General features: G+C 51.5%; 2 protein-coding genes across 3 annotated transcripts in view; one reads left to right on the top strand and one right to left on the bottom strand.

Annotated features, from left to right (window-relative positions):
• The window catches only part of Ndf (Nucleosome-destabilizing factor), a 107,498-nt gene that overhangs the window by 62,103 nt on the left and 27,304 nt on the right, over positions 1 to 18,091 (bottom strand). The gene's annotated exons all lie outside the window — the stretch shown is intronic.
• On the top strand, positions 12,930 to 17,031 carry LOC146191538 (uncharacterized). Its single transcript, XM_084602059.1, has 3 exons — positions 12,930 to 13,180; positions 13,818 to 15,788; positions 15,964 to 17,031. The coding sequence occupies exons 2-3, from the start codon at positions 13,830 to 13,832 to the stop codon at positions 16,549 to 16,551; spliced, it is 2,547 nt and encodes an 848-aa protein (XP_084458185.1). The 5' UTR covers positions 12,930 to 13,180; positions 13,818 to 13,829; the 3' UTR covers positions 16,552 to 17,031.

Raw genomic sequence — 18,091 nt, 5'->3', positions numbered from 1 at the left:
GATACGCGGCTTTCGTCACTCCGACGGGCAGCTACCAGCCAACAATGATGAGTTTCGGGCTCAAAAATGCTCCATTTTGTTTTTCCCGACTCATGGATAGGGTTTTAAAGGGGTGTGAAACATTCGCGGTGCCTTATTTAGACGACATTGCGGTTTTTTCCGACTCATGGGCGGACCATATGGTACATCTAAGAGCTGTACTGAGCCTTTTGCGTCAAGCTGGACTAACCGTAAAGGCCGAGAAATGTTGCCTGGCAAGGGCGACCGTGGACTACTTGGGTCACAATGTAGGTCAAGGTTTCAGGAAACCCAGCGAGATTAAGATTTCTGCGGTAGCAGACTACCCGCGGCCGAGCACGAAGACGGAAATTCGAGCATTCCTGGGTCTGACTGGGTACTACAATCACTACATCCCTAACTATTCAGCTTTGGCTAGCCCTCTGACCGACGCTCTCCGCAAGACAGAACCGACAAATGTAGTCTGGGACGAACAAAAGGAAGCCTCCTTCGTAAACCTGAAGGCTGTGCTGATTAGCCGTCCGGTATTGCGAGCTCCAGACTATGGCCGAGAATTCACGGTCCAGTGTGATGCCAGTGATCGAGGGTTAGGTGCTGTTCTCTGCCAGAGAGATGACGACGGTAATGAGCACCCCGTGCTCTACTTGAGCAGAAAACTGAGTTCTAGAGAGAGGGCTTATTGCGCGTCAGAGAAGGAATGCGCTTGCATTGTATGGGCCATTCAAAAATTGCAGTGCTATCTTGGAGGGGCCAAATTCACCGTAGAGACGGACCATTGTCCCCTGGCTTGGCTGCAAACTGCGACATCGACGAACAGTCGCCTTCTTAGGTGGAGCTTGATTTTACAGCAGTACAATTTTGAAATAAGATACAAAAAGGGGAAGTTAAATGGGAATGCGGACGCGCTTAGCCGCTCTTTCTAAGCGGTCCGAGATGTTCCTCACCATGTATCCAAATTGATAATCAGGTTTTTTTTTTTTTTTTTCGTGCGCTTGAATATAGATGACTATGTAAAGCAGCACGTTTGGTTTTCGAGGCATACGTGGGTCCTGAACGTCTTGAGAGTGGGCTTTTCTCGAACAACAATGGCAGTTTTCTTTTGACCTGGTCTCTTCAGACGGGAGCCGAGTGCTTGCTTCGACATGTGGTTGAGTTTCAGATAGCTCAAGCAATTTGGCCTACAACAATCAAGACAACGCGACATGCAACAGCGAGCTTCAAGCGTTCACGTGCAGGCCATTAAGTCGTCTCTTCATGCAGCAGCTGCGGCTGCTGCCCTCCGAGTCTCTTCTGGCGGGGGAGGAGGCTGTTACGACCAAGCATCCGCATTTGCGCGCTCTATTGTTCGCCTGTGGGCATGGAAAAGTTTTGTGAATATGTGGTGATGGTCCATTGGCTCTAAGTGAGCCTGTTTCCAGGAATCCTGTTTTGTAAGCATGTTTTGCTTTGTGGACAACCTGCAAATGCCAAATTGGCCCTGTCAAGAGAACGTCTGGAAAAACACAAAGAAACGTCCCCCTGCGGGAAATAGCAGGAAGTGCTTTCTTTTGTTCACCCTTCCAGTCGAGAAGTGCTATCCTCCAGTGATGAATGCCTCCTATCCAAAGGAGACGACAGAGTGACATGTCCGCTGACGTGCAGGACAAGAGAAGAGCATGACTCATACGGCCATTAAGTGATTTCCCGGGAATGCAGGAAAGATTTGCAATTGTCGAAAAGGGACCATGTTGGGAGCCCTATGCGGCGCCACGTGCACTCGGGTTTCTGAGAAGTAAAACCCCCAGAACCAGCCTGTGGTTTCTTTGCTGAAGAATAGAAATGTACCTCCTCTCCTCGCCGTTCCCAAGCTTTTCCCGCCAACAAGTGATCACGCCCAACGAATGAATGCCGGACCAGTCAGTGCTTCAGACCATCAGTGCAGTGATGTGTTCGATTGGATGCCGATACCTGAGGGGCGTGCCCTGGATTTGGTTGGTCAGCATCTTCAGAGAGGGGCTGGACATAGGGGGTTTTTAAGGACGCTGCAGAGCACGAAATGTCGCTCTGGGCCCTGGGTAAACGGCTCATCCAGTCGCTTCTCGCTATGAACTCTTAACGCTTGCCATTTTGCTGATGTACCCTTCTTTTTCGTGTAAATATTGTAAATAAGTTTTCTCAAAGTGCCATTAAACCTGCTTGTACATATTTCACCAACTTCGAAGATTCAATCCTACTTCAACCCCGAGTCTCTGCACGCTACCAAGTGAAGGCCGGGTCGACGTAGCCCCAGCGTCACGACAATGACTCGAAAGCTGATTAAACTTCCGATAAGGTACCAAAAGGGCATCGAAACCATATATGATAACGCAGAGAAACGATTAACGGCGTGGACCCGCCGCAGAGAGGCTTAAGTGGTTGTATCCAGTTTCGGCTGCCGTTCCCAATGTCATTGGTTCGACGCCGGTCCCCGCGGCGCCATTTCTCCTCGCTGCACCGACTACGTGCAACGCCTGCGTGACGTCACGAAAAAAAAAAAAAAAAAAAAAAAAAAAAAAAAAAACGGTCTAAATTCCTTCGCATCCCGTGCGTAGTTTCGGGGCGGCAAACTCCGCATTTTACAACGAACGGCGTCGCGTCGTTTTTGCAAGCGAGAGGTATGCTCTGCAAAAAAATGGAAAACACGCCGCAGTCACGAGATGCCTCGTAAAAGGTCGAAACGACACAAGTACGAAGGTTTACAGTAACCGTGGAACACATGCAGCGCTCTAGACGAAGAGAGCGAGATAAGGTGAGTAAGAGAGAGAGAAGATATCCGGCAGCTACCGCTAGGGTTACGCATCCTCGCCGGGGCCAAATAAACGAGGTCATCTAGGGGCGCAGTTCCCACACCCCGTCGCTCTCCTTCGCGCAGTTCCGGACGACCGCAAAAACACCGCCGCTGCGACAACACCGGCGGCAGACACGCATTTACCCTTTTTTTTTTATTCCTCCCGATGCGCAGCGGGAAGCTCGCCGCACCCCTTGCCGATGGATGTTCGTTCGGTAGAGCACCACTACCCTCCTCTTCCTCGTGCCGCTTTACAAGACGCGGCTATTCAACGAGTCGGCGTTGAGCAAGGGCGGTTGGCCCTCAGACGAGAGCAACATCACCTAGTTTAGTGGGTTGCTACACACAGCCGCCCCTGGAGAGAAAGTAACGACGGGTCGGTAGGTCGAGGACGCAGGATGCGGCACCGAGTCACAACGGTGGAGAAATTCAGGCACGACCGTGCAAACACACGCGCCAAATGCCGCGCAAACTGCCGCCCCGAATATCGTTCCCGACGGAGATTGTTGGGCACACACGGCAGCAGTCTTTTTTTATTTTTCTTTTTTAGAGCATTCGAGACATCGCGCATTGCGCGTATGCTCTTCGCATTCCAACGCAATTTATACAGCCTCGCCTAGAAAAGTTAAAAAAAAAAAAACAAGAAAGGGAGAGGTGATACCGCGCAAATCCGCTCAGAACGGCTCCTCGTGCGAAGATCATCAGGCGGTGCAGTCAAGGACATCGGAAACGACGCGGCATTCACCTTCGAGAAATCGCGCCGTCTTCGATACGCCGCGGCGAACAATGACCAGCGAGCCAATAATCCCTTCCCCTCTTGCTTTGATCTATATCTAGCTCCAGGCACTTATCTTCGATTGGTGCCAGAGAACACAGCGGAAAACAAGAAACTGCACAGGGCACTACTTCCGTCACTCTTTACCCAGAAGATTTGACACGAGCTCGAATTCCTAGACTCTAGGAATTCTTAAGTTAAGAAAAGAAAAGCGCGGACCCTCACTCCCCGGAAATCCGGAAAGAAACCGATGCGCGGCTTCCTTCCGCAGTCGGAGCTCGGCCTCGTCGGGAACCCGCCCGCCAACGGAAGGAAAGGAAACCGGTGAAAACAAGCCGCCACCCAAAAGTGAACAGAAAACAGTTGGGGGGCCGAAATGGCCATCGAGCGAGAAGGGCTCAGACGGGGACGGATATTTTGGGTGGCTGAAGCGAACACGACGCCGCTGCACCAGCCCGAAAGAGCAGCGGGGGCGTCGAAAGACGACGCGAGACATCTCGGCAAACGCGCGCACGCGCATTTCTTGGAGGACCCGTTATAGAGTAAGAGGTTTCGGTTGAAACAGTGAAGAAAACAAAAAATGAATAGAAGTCAGCCGAATTCACAGTTCGCAAGTAGGTTTTTAATCGCAAAACGTCAGTATTGAATTAACACACCAGTGCAAACTGGAAACAGCATATCATCGCCGCCCGCTAGCTATGACCACTGTTTGCCCATCATCTTCACCCACTCTGGCAACAGTTTGTAGGTCAAAAAGGTTTATCAACCGCATGTACGGCAGTTACACGAAACTGAGCATGGGCGTGAAGAAAAGTATCACGTTCCGGCTATCGCAACGACTGAGCAGCATTTCCATCGCCGCCTGCTATGGGCCCTATGTTGCCCCGCCCACCGATAATATGTCCTAGCTCTTGAAAGAAAACTTCCAAGTTGCTTTTTGATAGTGACGAGAGCAATCTCTTTTGCAAGCACAGCTGCAAATAGTATCCTCTGCGGCGTTAATTACTGGTATGTAAACTGTTCGCAAATTACGAGCGCTGCGACGGAGAACAACAACGAGAGAGTAATGACAAGGACAGACGCTGCAATCGTATTACTGCATTACTGCAATGTAAACTGTTCGCGGTGTCAAAACGCCGATATACACACCCAGTGGTTTCGAAAAACCACATCATTACATCCTCGAAAAGAGTCAGTAATTCATTCGTCTAAAAAATGTTCGCCAGAAAAGGAACTAAAGCTGCATTTGGAAATAAACGCTGGGATAAGCTCGCCGAAATACCCATAAAATGAAAAGAATCCCGAAAAGAAACCGACCGGGTCCAACCCCTGTGCGATGTTTGCGTGCGCCCGAGAACCATCGTGGTTTCCCTCGCCGAACAGCGACGCCCGCTCGATTGGAAACAATACTCGCACTCCGGTGCAAACGGAGACTCAAAGCCATGCACAACTACGACGGAGGCGAACGCTGCCTGGGGTTCTGCGCAGCGGTGCGGAGGAACCCGCATCCGGCTTTTACTTTTACTCGGGACGGCAAAACAGGGTGCAACTACCCAGTGCCGAAGAGAGAGAGAGAGAGCTGCGGAAGCTCTGAAACTGAAACGGAGCAACTCCCGTAGCTCGACGGTAGAGTAGAAAGTTGCAACGCTTCCATGCGACGAACTACAGCTTCCTCAAAACGCCTGGTATGCAAGAGGGAAATTAAAAACAGAAAACTTGAAAGCTGAAGGTGCGAGACCTCGCACGTCGATGAGGTCGCGCGCGTTATTGAGAAACAAGTGCACTTCAATACGAGCGGGCGGCTCTCGCGCACTATTTCCAGCCGCGCCCACGACTCTAAGCGCGCTGCAATTTCGGGGCGCGAGGACGACTGTTTTTAAAACTCGGTTTCGATCGAAAAACGCCCCCGCTGAGGCGAACAGCAAACGTACAAAAAAAAAAAAAAAAATACAACGTAATATTGAAGGAACTCGGGAAACAAGCTCGTCTCGAAATACCCTGAAGCCCCTGTAATGCCGCCCGGGTCGATTTTGTAGCGGAGCGGTGATTAGGAACACATAATGGACCCATGGTGAAGCAACAACCAGGTCCCCGAGGGGGTGCGGTTAACCGAATGGGCCGGCGACGTGCTAAACGAGCCCAGAGATATCATTCTCTTTTTTTTTTTTAACTGATCCTGCTGTTGTTCTAACCGCGCGTATCAACAAGTGTCCGATAACTGCGACCACAAAGAAAGAGAGAGCGTGGCAAGGCTGGCTGATAGAGACGCATTTACGCGTACGCCAAATTAACCGGTGCATGGACTTGAAATTACTGGGACAAGATTTCTCGACTTTCGGCGACCTATCGAGGGTTCGGAGCAGGCTTTTGGGATTATTTTGGGATGTAGATCTTCTACCTTTTGGGAGCACTGCATGGAATCTATGCATTTAGGCGAAAAAATATCCTGAATACGTAAGAACATTTATAGGAACTGCCAAAACAGCCAGCTGGCGACGGCCTTCGGTTAATTTGATACAATTTACCAAGTTACTTATGAGGCGGGCGGTATTTTTACGTACTCTCGCAGTAACGCACCGTATAATTTCGTGGAATGTCACGATGCGATCCCTCACTGAGTCCAGGCATTGCTATTTTTAAACATGCACGTTAACGAGAGAATAGCACGCAGACTGTTATGGAATGAAACAGTTTCCCGCAAAACCCAATACTTTATTCGTTCGTTGCAAAGCAGAATGTTGAGAAAAAAAAAAAAGAAAGGAAAGCGTTATGATGAGCTGCCCCCTTTGGACGGCTTTTATTAGTGCGCACCAAAGTCGCATATCAGTGGCTGTTTTTGAATGCAGCCGCACCAACGGGTACAAAAAAAAAAGTGAGAACTAAAAAAAAAAAAAGAACTAGCACGAAGCAACACGTCAAATTGTCAGCTGTAGGGCGCCTCGATGCGCGGAGCGTTGGGGAAGGGGCGCACTAGTCACGTCAGCTGCCGAACACAGCGCTCCACAACAGACGCGCAGAGGGGGGCTGTTTACGAAAACAGCACCGTGAAGCCGCTTTCAGAGCGTCCGGGGCTTTTCCAGCAATCAGCCGTTGTGGAGGAAAAGTGGCATGCCTGGCACAGATCTTTATCGGCGCCATATGGACACACGACGGAGAGAGAGAGCAGGGCCAGAGTGAATGGGCGCTTCGTGAAACAGAATCCACGTGCACTCACAGAGATAGCGTTTCGGAATGAGCGGAAATGTAACAAAGTAAATAAGAGGAGGAGCCACGACCTACCATATCAGCGAACACGATACGGTTGCGATATTCAATCAAAGACATTCTCCGTAGTGAATAATCCAAGGACGACGCAGAAAAGCTGCGAAATTTCGCGACAGGCTGCGCGTACACGCATTAATTCATTCGGGCGTACGCGGTGTTCCTAGGGGACATCAGTGCAAGTGGCACAAGAAGACACCATTTCAGCACATATATGACGTATTATGCTAACCAGAAAGGGCCTCCTACTATGTCTACTTAGGACAGGTAGTAACCGCAGATCCTGACCATGAAAAGGAAATAACAAGAAGAATAAGATTGGGATGTAGCGCATTTGGCAAGCACTCGCAGATTATGACTAGCAGCTTACCGGTATCGCTCAAGAAGAAAGTATACAACAGTAGCATCTTGCCTCTACTCACCTATGGGGCTGAAACGTGGAGGCTAACCAAGAGAGTTCTACTTAAGTTGAGGACAACCCAGAGGGCTATTGAACGAAAAATTATAGGGGTAACATTAAGAGATAGCGTGCAGAGTGGGTCAGAGAAATAACTCAAGTTACCGACATTCTAGTGGAAATTAAGAAGAAGAAATGGACATGGGCAGGACATGTAGTGCCAAGAGAGGATAACCGATGGCCGCTTAGGGTAACAAACTGGATTCCAAGGGAAGGAAAGCGTAGCAGGGGGCGGCAGAAAGTTAGGTGGGCGGATGAGATTAAGAAGTTCGCAGGGGTCAAGTGGGTGCAGCTAGCACAGAACCGGGTTAAGTGGAGAAATATGGGAGATGCCTTCGCCCTGCAGTGAGTATAATCAGGCTGATGATGATGATGAGAGGGCCAGGGCCACAAACACAAGCTGAACGAGGCTCAAGCGCCAATGTGTCTATAGTCGCCATGCCTGCCGGTGCCAGATCGCGACCACTCGCCCCCAACATCGAGGAAGTGTTCTAGCCGCTGGCACGCTTCGACGTTCATTTAAAACCGCTCAGTCAAAAAGAGCGGCGCCCTTGGAGCGAGGAGGCAAAGAGGAGTCGGCGATTTTCCGCCTGCCGCCGCTCTCTCGCCAAAGAGAGCAAGGCCGCGCTCCGGCAGCAGCACCATGCGAGAGTCGCGAGGTCCATTTGCGCGGTCCCGCATCGAAAGCGAATCATCGGGCGGCCAGGCCGCAGGAGTCAACAAATGCCACCAGGAGGAGGAGGAAAAAAAAGAAAAGATGGACGGTTCCACTTGGCCGCCGTCCAGCGCGTCACGGTCAGCTTCGCACTACTCTGCAGTCAGCGGCGGCCGCGCACGTCGACATACCCAAGGGCAGAACGGAACGAATTAATAAAAAAGAAAAAAAAAAAGACGGAGGGGGAGGTTCCACGTTACGAAAGCTACAGCTGGAGATTCAAGCCAAATCAGGTTCTGAATGTGCCACACCTTTCGCGCTCATGAAAGCCCGACTGCCCGGCCCCCGGGAACCCCCTAAGCGCAGGTAAAAGCGGCTATCGCTTAACCGCTACTTCCAAATTAACCAATTTATTCCCAAACGTTAAGGGGTGGAATACGTAACTTCGAGCAGCAAGGGCCTCTCACCCGCCAGAGGTGCCGGAGCAGCCTCGTTATTATTATTATTTTTTTAACCGCTCCCGTTGACGTTTCCTGCTTTGTTACGAAATTCCTAGTCCACAAACACCGAAAGCATTGATATGTTTCTGCTCAGCGAACTTACAATGAAATCGCAAAAGGAGTTCTCTCGCTTCTTTATTCAGACAGCTGCCTCGTGAGCATTACAGCGGAAGGGGAGATAGAGAAAGGTCAGAAACAGGTGACCTCTCAGAGACAGTTTCACGTCGACAAGATTATAGCAGGATACGTGTATCCTTCAAAGGGGCGCTTTTCTACCACTGCCATTACAGCCTCAAACGGTCTGACCCCCACAGCAACGCAGCAGCCTCCGCAGCAGGGACACGCGACCGGGGAACTCGTGCAAGCTACCGCAGCGGCGATAACAAAGCCCAGCTGCAGCTTCCCAGTCAGTCCTACTCCAATCACGAGAACCGAGCGAAGGGGGAAGCGCACGCCCGTCAGTCGCAGGGGCGTCCCAAGAAGAATTGATGTCAGAGGCACCAGCACAAGACCACTACCGGCAAGGCGACTAGCCCACGTGTCACGATCGCGAAATGGCCGCTGATGCAAGCTACTAGCTCTTTTCTTTTTCCCAATTCCTCTCGCATAATCTCCCACACAAAGAAGAATCCGTATTCGCGATAGCTGCAAGGAAGACTCTCTATACAAGTGCGGAACCAACCACTGAACCAACTCGACGGCTGAGAGGGCAAGAGCGATTTTCGAACAGCAAGATATGATAGGTGAAAGCATAATCACAAAGCCACGCTGCTGTGTGCAAGAAGACTCTCGCGCGCGCTTCAGCCCTGCCGCTCGCCTCGTGACCTTGGGCGCAGGACACGACAGCGGTCCGATCGATTGCAGAGAAGCACTGCAATGCGGGACCAAGAACTCTCCCGCCCCGCGCGCTTCACTCGACTCAACGCGGGCATCGACTTCAGCAAACAGCGCGGCGATAATGCGGCCGTGGCCCGGCTGATACGCGCTACGAAGATAGGCAATAACCACGGTCACCGCTTTTTCTTTTCGCTAGAGCTTCTTGCAGGCGAAAATAAACTTTCTTCAATCACAAAAAAAAAAAAAAAAAAAGAACCGAGTGCTCAGTACCTGCATTTCGCGGTAGCAACTTACGCCAACGTCGGCACAGCCACCACTACGACTACTAGAGTTAGGCGCTGCCTTCGGTGCGGATTATTACTCCATTTACCCCAAATGGAGCACTGCTCCAAGGTGTGCACATGTCAGGACGACGTTGCACACGCATCAGTGACGCCGCAGAAGCTTCATCTCTATCCCCTCGCCAGCTTCGCCTCGCGCAGTTGCGGAAGCGCGAGCCCCAAACACCGCTCCCTTCTCCCTCCTCGCGATGCCGGGCCGGGGCGCGAAGACGAGAAATAGGGACGCGCCCCCAAGGTGCGAGCGAGCAGCGCGCCGGAAAACGAGCACAGGCGCAAAAAAACGCCGAACGGTGTCCTCTCCGGCGGCACAGCGCGGCGATCAATAGCGCCGCTCGCACTTCGCTTAATGCACTTGGCCCCGTCACTGGCAGGCACTATTTCCCCACCACCCCTCCTCCCTTCTTTTCTTCACTCGGCGGTGCTCGCATCGCATTATCGGCGCAGCAGCGTGCACAAGATGTTCAATCGAAGGCACCGGCGCTGCTAACCCATAACCATCGCCGCCCGCTCGCATTTTTAGCGCAAAAAATTGCAAGAACGCGAAGCTTGTGGATTTTAGGGCGAGACAGCCGAAGTGCGATATTTCATTTCGAATTTAACAGGCATTTGGTGGTGGTGGTTTATTATTCAATAATCAAAAAGAAGCGACAGAGTGTTGCCGGCCGCGGCAACTGCTATCTAAAATCTGAAGCACCTGAGCGGCGGCCGACGGGAAAGAAAAGGGGATAGGGAGAGGACAGCGATGGGAAGAAAAGACAGGGAGAACTTTGTACATTAGAAACATGCACTTCGCTTACCGCTACTTTAACGGCTCATCGCAAGCCGACAAGGGCACACGAAACCAAGCGCAGGAACAAGCGCGCGCTACGAGAGAGAAAAAGGTCATTCGGTGCCTTTCTTTGACCCCGTCCATTGCTGTTCTCGCACTGTTCATTATTTATGAGCAGGATGAGCGCAACCTGCTTATACACGCACGGAACGTGTCGCCTTGTCGGTTCTTCTTCACCCATGCCGACAGTCGGCGTAGAGCGCCGCTGAACGCGGGAACGGTGTTGTTGTCACCACGAGGAACTGACGAAGGCGGGTGACCGAGGCGTGAGAGGACGGACTGGCAAACCCCAGCTAAGAATCTTGGTCCCGAGCGTAAACACGAGCTCAGTGTTTACGTTTCCACTGCGAAGTGGGCGGAAGAAGTGCTGCCCACCGCTGCTGCTGCGCCGGTGGCGAGCGGAGAATAAACACCGGCCGCAAGCGGTCGGTCACTGGAAGCGAAAACACGCCGCGCTCCTAACGAAAAATACGGCGACGCCGCTTCCCGTCTTACGCCTCCAGAGAGGGAAACTACTTTTCTCAACGTTTACACTGTGTGAAACCCGGATAATGATGTTCGTCTCAAGCAGTGGCGCCAGAGAAACGATCGACAGGTTCTGCCTGCGTTTTGCCCGCGCAGTCCCAGAGACAGGCTACACTGGCGCTACGGTCGTAATTTCTTTAACCGGTGACGTCAAAGCGTTCGCACGAATCACCGAATCGGCTCGCATTAGCTCGACCTAGCTGTCACCAGGGAAGCAGGAGCCAACGGGTTAACTAAAAAGACGATCGCGGTCTGCCTAGAAATGACGCCTGGGCCAGGTTCTCCCGGTCGCCTGTCTCACCGAAAGCGAGGAGAAAGAAGACGGCGACCAATGCTTGCATTCTGAAACGCAATGGTACGTGGAACTAAAAAGCACGAGAACACACCACAAACGCGCACGTTACTGAGTTCCAAAACGGTTTTGACGGACACGTAGGTGAAACGAACGGTTCCGAAAATCACCATCCCGACGGCAGTCGAATACAGCTCTACGAACCATTTGCTAAACTTGTCCGAGATTAGGAGATTCGGAAAAAAAAAAAAAAAAAAAAAAAAAAAAAAACAAGAAGAAGCCTAGACGTAACGGTTTCGACTCTCGCGGGGCTTCGAAAGCAAGCAGCACTAAATAACCGACCTATCGAACAGCAGCGCGTCCACCGTCAAGCTATAATAAACTCGAATAGCGGGCTCAAGAACGTTCCCCACTGGTTCAGTGGTAGCGTCATTTCTGCACCGGCCTCGCCGTAGGCAAAGCTTGCGCGGGATAACCGGACGATAAAAACCGGGCACATGGAGGGGAAGAACACCTCCTCCCCACAGCGGAAGTCAAAAGGACAAGCGGTTATTTAATTCGCCCTCCTCACCCCTCGCGCGGCACAGGGACCGTAGCCCCCCTCCCCCTCTTTTCCATCGCAAGCCCTCGAGCATCAAGCAGATAAGACGAGGCTGTGCCCAGCAAGCTATAGCAGCGAAGGACACACGAAGCGCTCAGACTTCTGCGAATCGTCGGTATTGCGTAAGAAAAAAAACAAAGCAAGCCGTTACCTCCGAAAACACGTGAGCGAAATAAAAATGAAAAACAGTGCATACGTGCCACCCGGCTCGATCCATCTATTTTTGTGTTCTTTTGCATGCGGGCGAAACCGCACTGCCCGAGCTCAAATCGCGCTTTTAAAACGTTTTAGGCGACACGCAAACCGAAACCCAAATCGGCGCGGGCCCCTAGGCGCTCACCGCAAACGGAACAGTTAGTACCGGACGATGAACTCTGCGGCGCTAGCGGTTCAACTAGAGATGTGCCCATGGGCGGAACAGAGTGAGCTGCAGAATAACGAAAAAATAAAAAATAAAACACGAACCTCTTTACTTGCTAATGCCTCGCTCGTGTCTCCACATACGGTACTGAGCAGCATTCTTGAAGCTATGATGTGTCCGTATAACCTCGCAATACTAATTTTTAGTATGCGCAAAGTGGTCGGTAGCGACGACCAAGATGATCTCTCCTACTCTTACTTTTACCGGACACAAAAGCAATCGTGAATCGAAGACAGAACTGGAACAAGGCAAGTGAGTTCGAAGTCGAAGAAAAAGCACTGCAATAAGCGAGTGGCAAATCCCCGCTTGATGGGTTATCTATCGTCATTCCTCCTTTGCGGCGCGGAACGAGAAACAAAAGAAACAGAAAAGCGAAATGAAGGTGCACGGCCCTGGACAACAAGGAGAACAAAGCTGCGAAGAGCGAAGCAGATGCTACGACAGACTACGCGGCGCTAAGGTTTTGACACCCGCCCATGACAACGGCTCCTCCTCTGCACCGCAACAATGCATCGCTGCAGCAGCCGGGCAAAAGCGCCGGAACGCTGAGGAGGAGGAGGAAACGAGAAGGGGAGGAGGAGAGCGAGCTCCGCGAAATCGAAAGAGAAAGGCGCAGACTGCCTCCTCGCCAGCATACACCGGATCGGACGGACATGTTGGCGCCGCTCCGCGCGCTCGCACAGCAGACGGGGGCCGACGGCGGTCGCTGGGCCTTTCGCGACGGATGCACGTTGGAACAGATGCGTACGGATCGCAGTAGCGCCGCAACTACCACTCGCTCACGATGATCCGCAGTCGGTCAACGGTGCGGGGAAAGCGGCCCAGGCTAAAGGGAGCGGCCATCCTCGTTGATCCCAACACGGTAAGGACTGCCCGAATGGGCTACAGCAACCTCGCTCTCCTTTGCGCGCCGAGCGGCCGATCGAGGCCGCTGGCCCTGCGCGCTCGCGCGAACACTCGGAAGCGTGCCCAGATTGTTCGCGGCAGCGGAACATCCCAGACAATAGGAAAAGGGGGCCGACAACCCTTTGGCTCGGATGGAGAACGGCACGGGAAAACCGTGGCTTCGCGACAAATCTATGAGCACGATCGACATTAGGCCTAATGCGCTCCAGTTTACAGCCACCCGCTGCCGTTGGTGGCGGACAGAATGACACAATTGATTCGCAGCTCCGCGCCACACGGCTGCGAAGTTGCTACTTAAATTCGTTGAACCAGCGATCGTTGCCCCGCGGTAGTAGCTTTCAAGCGTAGCTCACACCGAATCTCACTGGATGTAGGTCGAGATAGCATCTCACTGCGAGGAAAATTAATGTGCAATTAATGGCACGGATCACACGTTCAGCGCAGCTTAAACGACGTTTTGTAAACACCCGCACGCAAGGCGCGATTTCGCAAACAAGCGGAGCAGTCAGGAAAGATCGATGCCGAGTCGATAAACCGCTCTAGGGTGATAGCGTCGTCGCTGGCTGACGATGCCGCTGTCTTTTCCATTCCAGGTGTGAAAAACAATGCAACTGAAGCTGCCATCGAGAGGCGTCACACTTTATGTATGCCTCTCGCTGCTCGCATGTGCCGCCTGCGGCGTGGCACCGGCGGACGCCGCTGGCTCGGATGGTGCCGTCCGCCAAGATGGCGCGCCGCCGGACTGTCCCGAGATGTGCAAGTGCCGCTCAATCGACACTTCCGGAGCGCAGCAGGTTCTCTGTGTCGGGCAGCTGCGCAGGGCCGTACCGAAGGACCTCTCACCTCAAGTGGCCTCACTCGATCTTTCGCGGAACAAGATCCGAAGCTTCAACTCAAGCGAGCTGAGTCCCACAAACTATAAACATGCAAGTTACCTGAGCCGCCTCAATCTGCACCAGAATCTTATAGAAGAAATACATGTAGATAGCTTCGGAACACTAGTCTCTCTCCAAGAGCTGGATGTGAGCAACAACATCATCTATGCCATCCATGTAAATAGTTTTGATGCACTCGAAGCACTTGTTGTGTTAAACCTTTCTGGAAACCATTTGGACCAATTGAAACACGAGTGGTTCCAAAGCCTTTCGAACTTGACAGTGCTTGACCTTTCGCACAACAAAATCCACGCACTGAACAATGTTGTGTTTTGGTCGCTGCACCACCTTGTGCATTTGCGTGTGGATTACAACCTCATTAGTTCCATGGGGCTGCTAAGTCTCAAAGGCCTGAACTCCCTGAAACATCTCAATCTCAGCCACAACCACATCCCGACTATACAAGCCGGAACGTTTCGACCCACATTACAGCTTGAAGTTCTGGACATAAGCCACAACCCAATACTGGGCCTTCACGAAGCCTTCAAACATGGGCACAAAATCCGCCAACTGCATGCATCGCACCTGTACAAGCTCTCCCATTTGTCAAGGGCATCATTTATGGGCCTCGACAATGTGCAGGAAGTGTTCATAACAAACTGCCCTGGCCTGGAGACTGTGGAAAGCGGCGCCCTCTGGCCGCTGACCAGTGTTCGCAAGCTGGACTTGCGCCACAACAATTTCACAACCCTCCCATCAGGGCTGTTTGATCCGCTGACACAAGTGGAACGAATTCGTCTTAACGGCAATCCTTGGTTCTGTGACTGCCGGCTGTACTGGCTACTGCTTTGGCTGCGTGACAACGTGCAGGCTCACCTGTTGTCGCCGTCACAAACGCTCTGTGCCAAGCCCTCAAATCTAACTGGCGTCACGCTGCTCGACGCCGTTGACAAGCACATGGTTTGCCGCAATGCCACCGTGCTTGAGCACACCACCGAGGCACACTTTAGGTTGTTTACGTCAGCAGTGCTTTCATGCCGTGTGGATGGGAGCCCCGCTCCATCTATCACCTGGACCACACCGCACAGACATCGGTTCAACTGGACTGCGGAGTATGGTGCGTCAGTTGGAAACTCTTCCCTCAACGGACCAGTAGCCAAGGGTGACTGCCCCAAATTTGTGCTCCTTGCGAATGGGGACCTTTTTGTGCGCGAGGTTCAACGTGGTGACAGTGGTCATTACCGGTGCACAGCTAGCAATGTGTTGGGCCACCACACGGTGGCCATTCAGCTGACCCTGGACTACGACTTCCTGGTGAATGTAAAAATAGTGAGTGTGCTTGTGGGCTGTGCCACAGCCGTTGGCTTCCTGCTGGTCACTCTGGTGGTTATGGCAGTTAGTGCCATACTGCGGAGCTTTGGGGTGGAGTGTCCGTGCTGCATGATGGGCGACTCCCCGCGTGCACGCCAGCTCTACCGTATGCTCGAGAGCCTCGAGCAGTACCGGTGCCAGCAACTGGAGCGCCTTAGGGAGAACTACGCCTGCCAAGTGCAGCGGATCAAGGACAACTGTACACAGCAGATGGAGAAAATCCGAGAGGGCTACTCGGGGCCGACGGAGCGTCTCAGGGACTTCTGCGACTACGGCACGACACAAATCACCAACATTCGGGATAACTACCATTCACAGGTAAGAGACCTAAAGATTTTTTTTTTTTTTTACCTCATTATTCAGGCAGTTTGCTGGCAAGGAACAAACCAAGGTCTTGGCACCACTACAAACTGTGAAAGATCTACACAGATTGCTGCCCAGATTGCAAAATAGAGGATGGGTGTTTTAAGCCACATACTTATTTCTGCTCTAGGTCCAACGAGTGCGGGACTACGGCGTGAGCCAAATTGACAGGCTTCGAGAAAACTATGTGTTCCAGCGCAACCGGATTCGGAAGTTCAGCGCTCACCACCTGTACAAGTTGCGCGAGAACTACAAGCTGCAGCAACAGCACCTAAACAAGATATTGGAGAACTTGAACCTCGAGAGTTGTCGAAGTGTTTGTGCCCGCACAGACTCCATCATCTTTGATGTCACAGATTTAGGGCTGGTGCCTCCGCATCTGGACATGCTGCCGCCACCGGCCATCCTCCCGCTGTTCGTGGACGAAGACACGGAGAGCCAGGTCTCTGCCTATTACACGCCGGATACCCTATCTCAGGTGTCACCTGACGAAGTGGTCCTGCAGCCGAACTTCCCGAACCTGGACTGCTTCCCCGACTTCGCTGCGGAACTCCCGGTTGTTGTCGACATGCCCGAGGTGATGTGTGCGATGTCACCGGAACAGCCAGGTCCCAGCCATTTGCCACAACTAAGCATGGCTGCTGCGCACACGGACTTGGAAGTAGCTGCATCCGAAGTGCCGCTACTGCACAGTGCATCCCACGAGACTGCCGTGTGACAGTGCTGTGACTCTAAAATAGAAAGAGTACTTAACCGAACTTTGTGCTGATGTTCATGCTATTGCGCCAGGAGGGTGGAGCTTACCATGTGCTCTAGCTCTTGAACTCACCAGCTTAATGTTTCACCATAAAAGGCAGCAGTCAGATTCCGATCAGCTAGTCTAGCCAGAAGGGACTGTTGTCCACTTTTAGATTGTGTTGCATGGTATAACCAGGAAAAGAAAAAAAGAAAGTACCCCGAGAGAAAAAGGAAACATCTAGGGGGACACCTGCCATTGCTTCCAGAGAGGCATGTCTCGCAGTCGATACCCAGGAGGTCGCACTGCGCTTACAGTCGCTTAGGTTGTGAAGTGCATTGCATATTTTCGTACTGGTGTGTACTAATAGAGATACAGTATAGCGAAAGCAAGTGCTTGTATGTACTAGCACTATTTACAACATATCACAAGCTGAAAAAAAAAAAAAAAAAAGAGGAATAATATCACTGTATCTTCCGGAAGGCTGCCACGGAACAGCAGCTACGACATTTCAGGTTTTTAGACGAGCCAAGTTTCTGTGATAGACTGGATGCACCCTTGGCTTTCAAAGGTATAGTCACGGTAGTGAGGCATCCCAGTTATTTCCAATCTCCAGCTCTCCCCGTGTCATACTCCTCCCGCATAGTGCGAATACTGTAGACCTGCTGCTTGTTTGCAAGTGCACTTTTGTTGTTGACGACCGTTCCAGATGAGGCAGAGCGCCCACGCAAGAAGCTGTGTGTGTGAGCTCCATGGAGGTAACTTCAAAGAGAATTCTATGGTGCAAGAAGAAGTTTACCTGCGAACATTTTTTTTATACTGTTCCGTTTTGTTTATATATATATATTAGTGTATTACTTCCCGTGACAGTGAACGACATAGATGTCCTTCTTCTTTACTCTTTCTTTTTTTGAACGTCATTTTTTTTATAAGAATAAAAAAAAAATGTACCTGCTTTTTGACCGAGGTTTACGTACTGCTCACAATGTGAACGCAGCGAAGATGAAGCACTGTTCAAGAACGACAAAAGCCATGAAGTGCCGCGATGCTCGGCGATTGCCAGTACTTGCTCACTTTTTGTTTTATTGAACTCGTGAGCTAGTTTGTATTCGGAGGCAAAGGTTGGATGCAGTCATTCTACTACTGTTCCAGTGCACGTGGGGTATAATACCCCATTCATGAGTATGCAGTCTGTGAAGCCTTTGTAACAGAGGCTACCGCTAATTTAACACAAATTACTCACAGCCAACCTCTGACACCAAAAATGAGTGCACAATGTTTCTGTACTGTAAGCCAGCATCATACCTTCATATATTTACTGAACGCAATGCCATTTCTATTCAGCACGGATACCTAAACTACGCAAAAGAAAAATAATCCTCCTTGAAACTTAAGTACCAGGTATTATTTTGCCTTCTCAGTGCAATCGAAGCAATCATACTCCAGGGTGCCATCAGAAACGCCAGGTGAAGTGCATTGCTCACAAAAGGCTAAAAGACTGCTTGGAAGCGGAAAAAAATTG

Source organism: Amblyomma maculatum, chromosome 4 (genome assembly GCF_055883805.1).
Source record: "Amblyomma maculatum isolate TAMU_Amacu chromosome 4, ASM5588380v1, whole genome shotgun sequence".
Classification (NCBI taxonomy): Eukaryota; Metazoa; Arthropoda; class Arachnida; order Ixodida; family Ixodidae; genus Amblyomma; species Amblyomma maculatum.
Note: the sequence above shows the minus strand (reverse complement) of the source record. Positions and strands in the feature narration are given on the sequence as shown.

Coding starts and splice junctions, on each gene's coding strand:
- LOC146191538 (XM_084602059.1), top strand. CDS start 13,830: ATGCAACTGAAGCTGCCATCGAGAGGCGTCACACTTTATGTATGCCTC. Junction 15,789..15,963: donor GGGATAACTACCATTCACAG/GTAAGAGACCTA, acceptor TTTCTGCTCTAG/GTCCAACGAGTGCGGGACTA.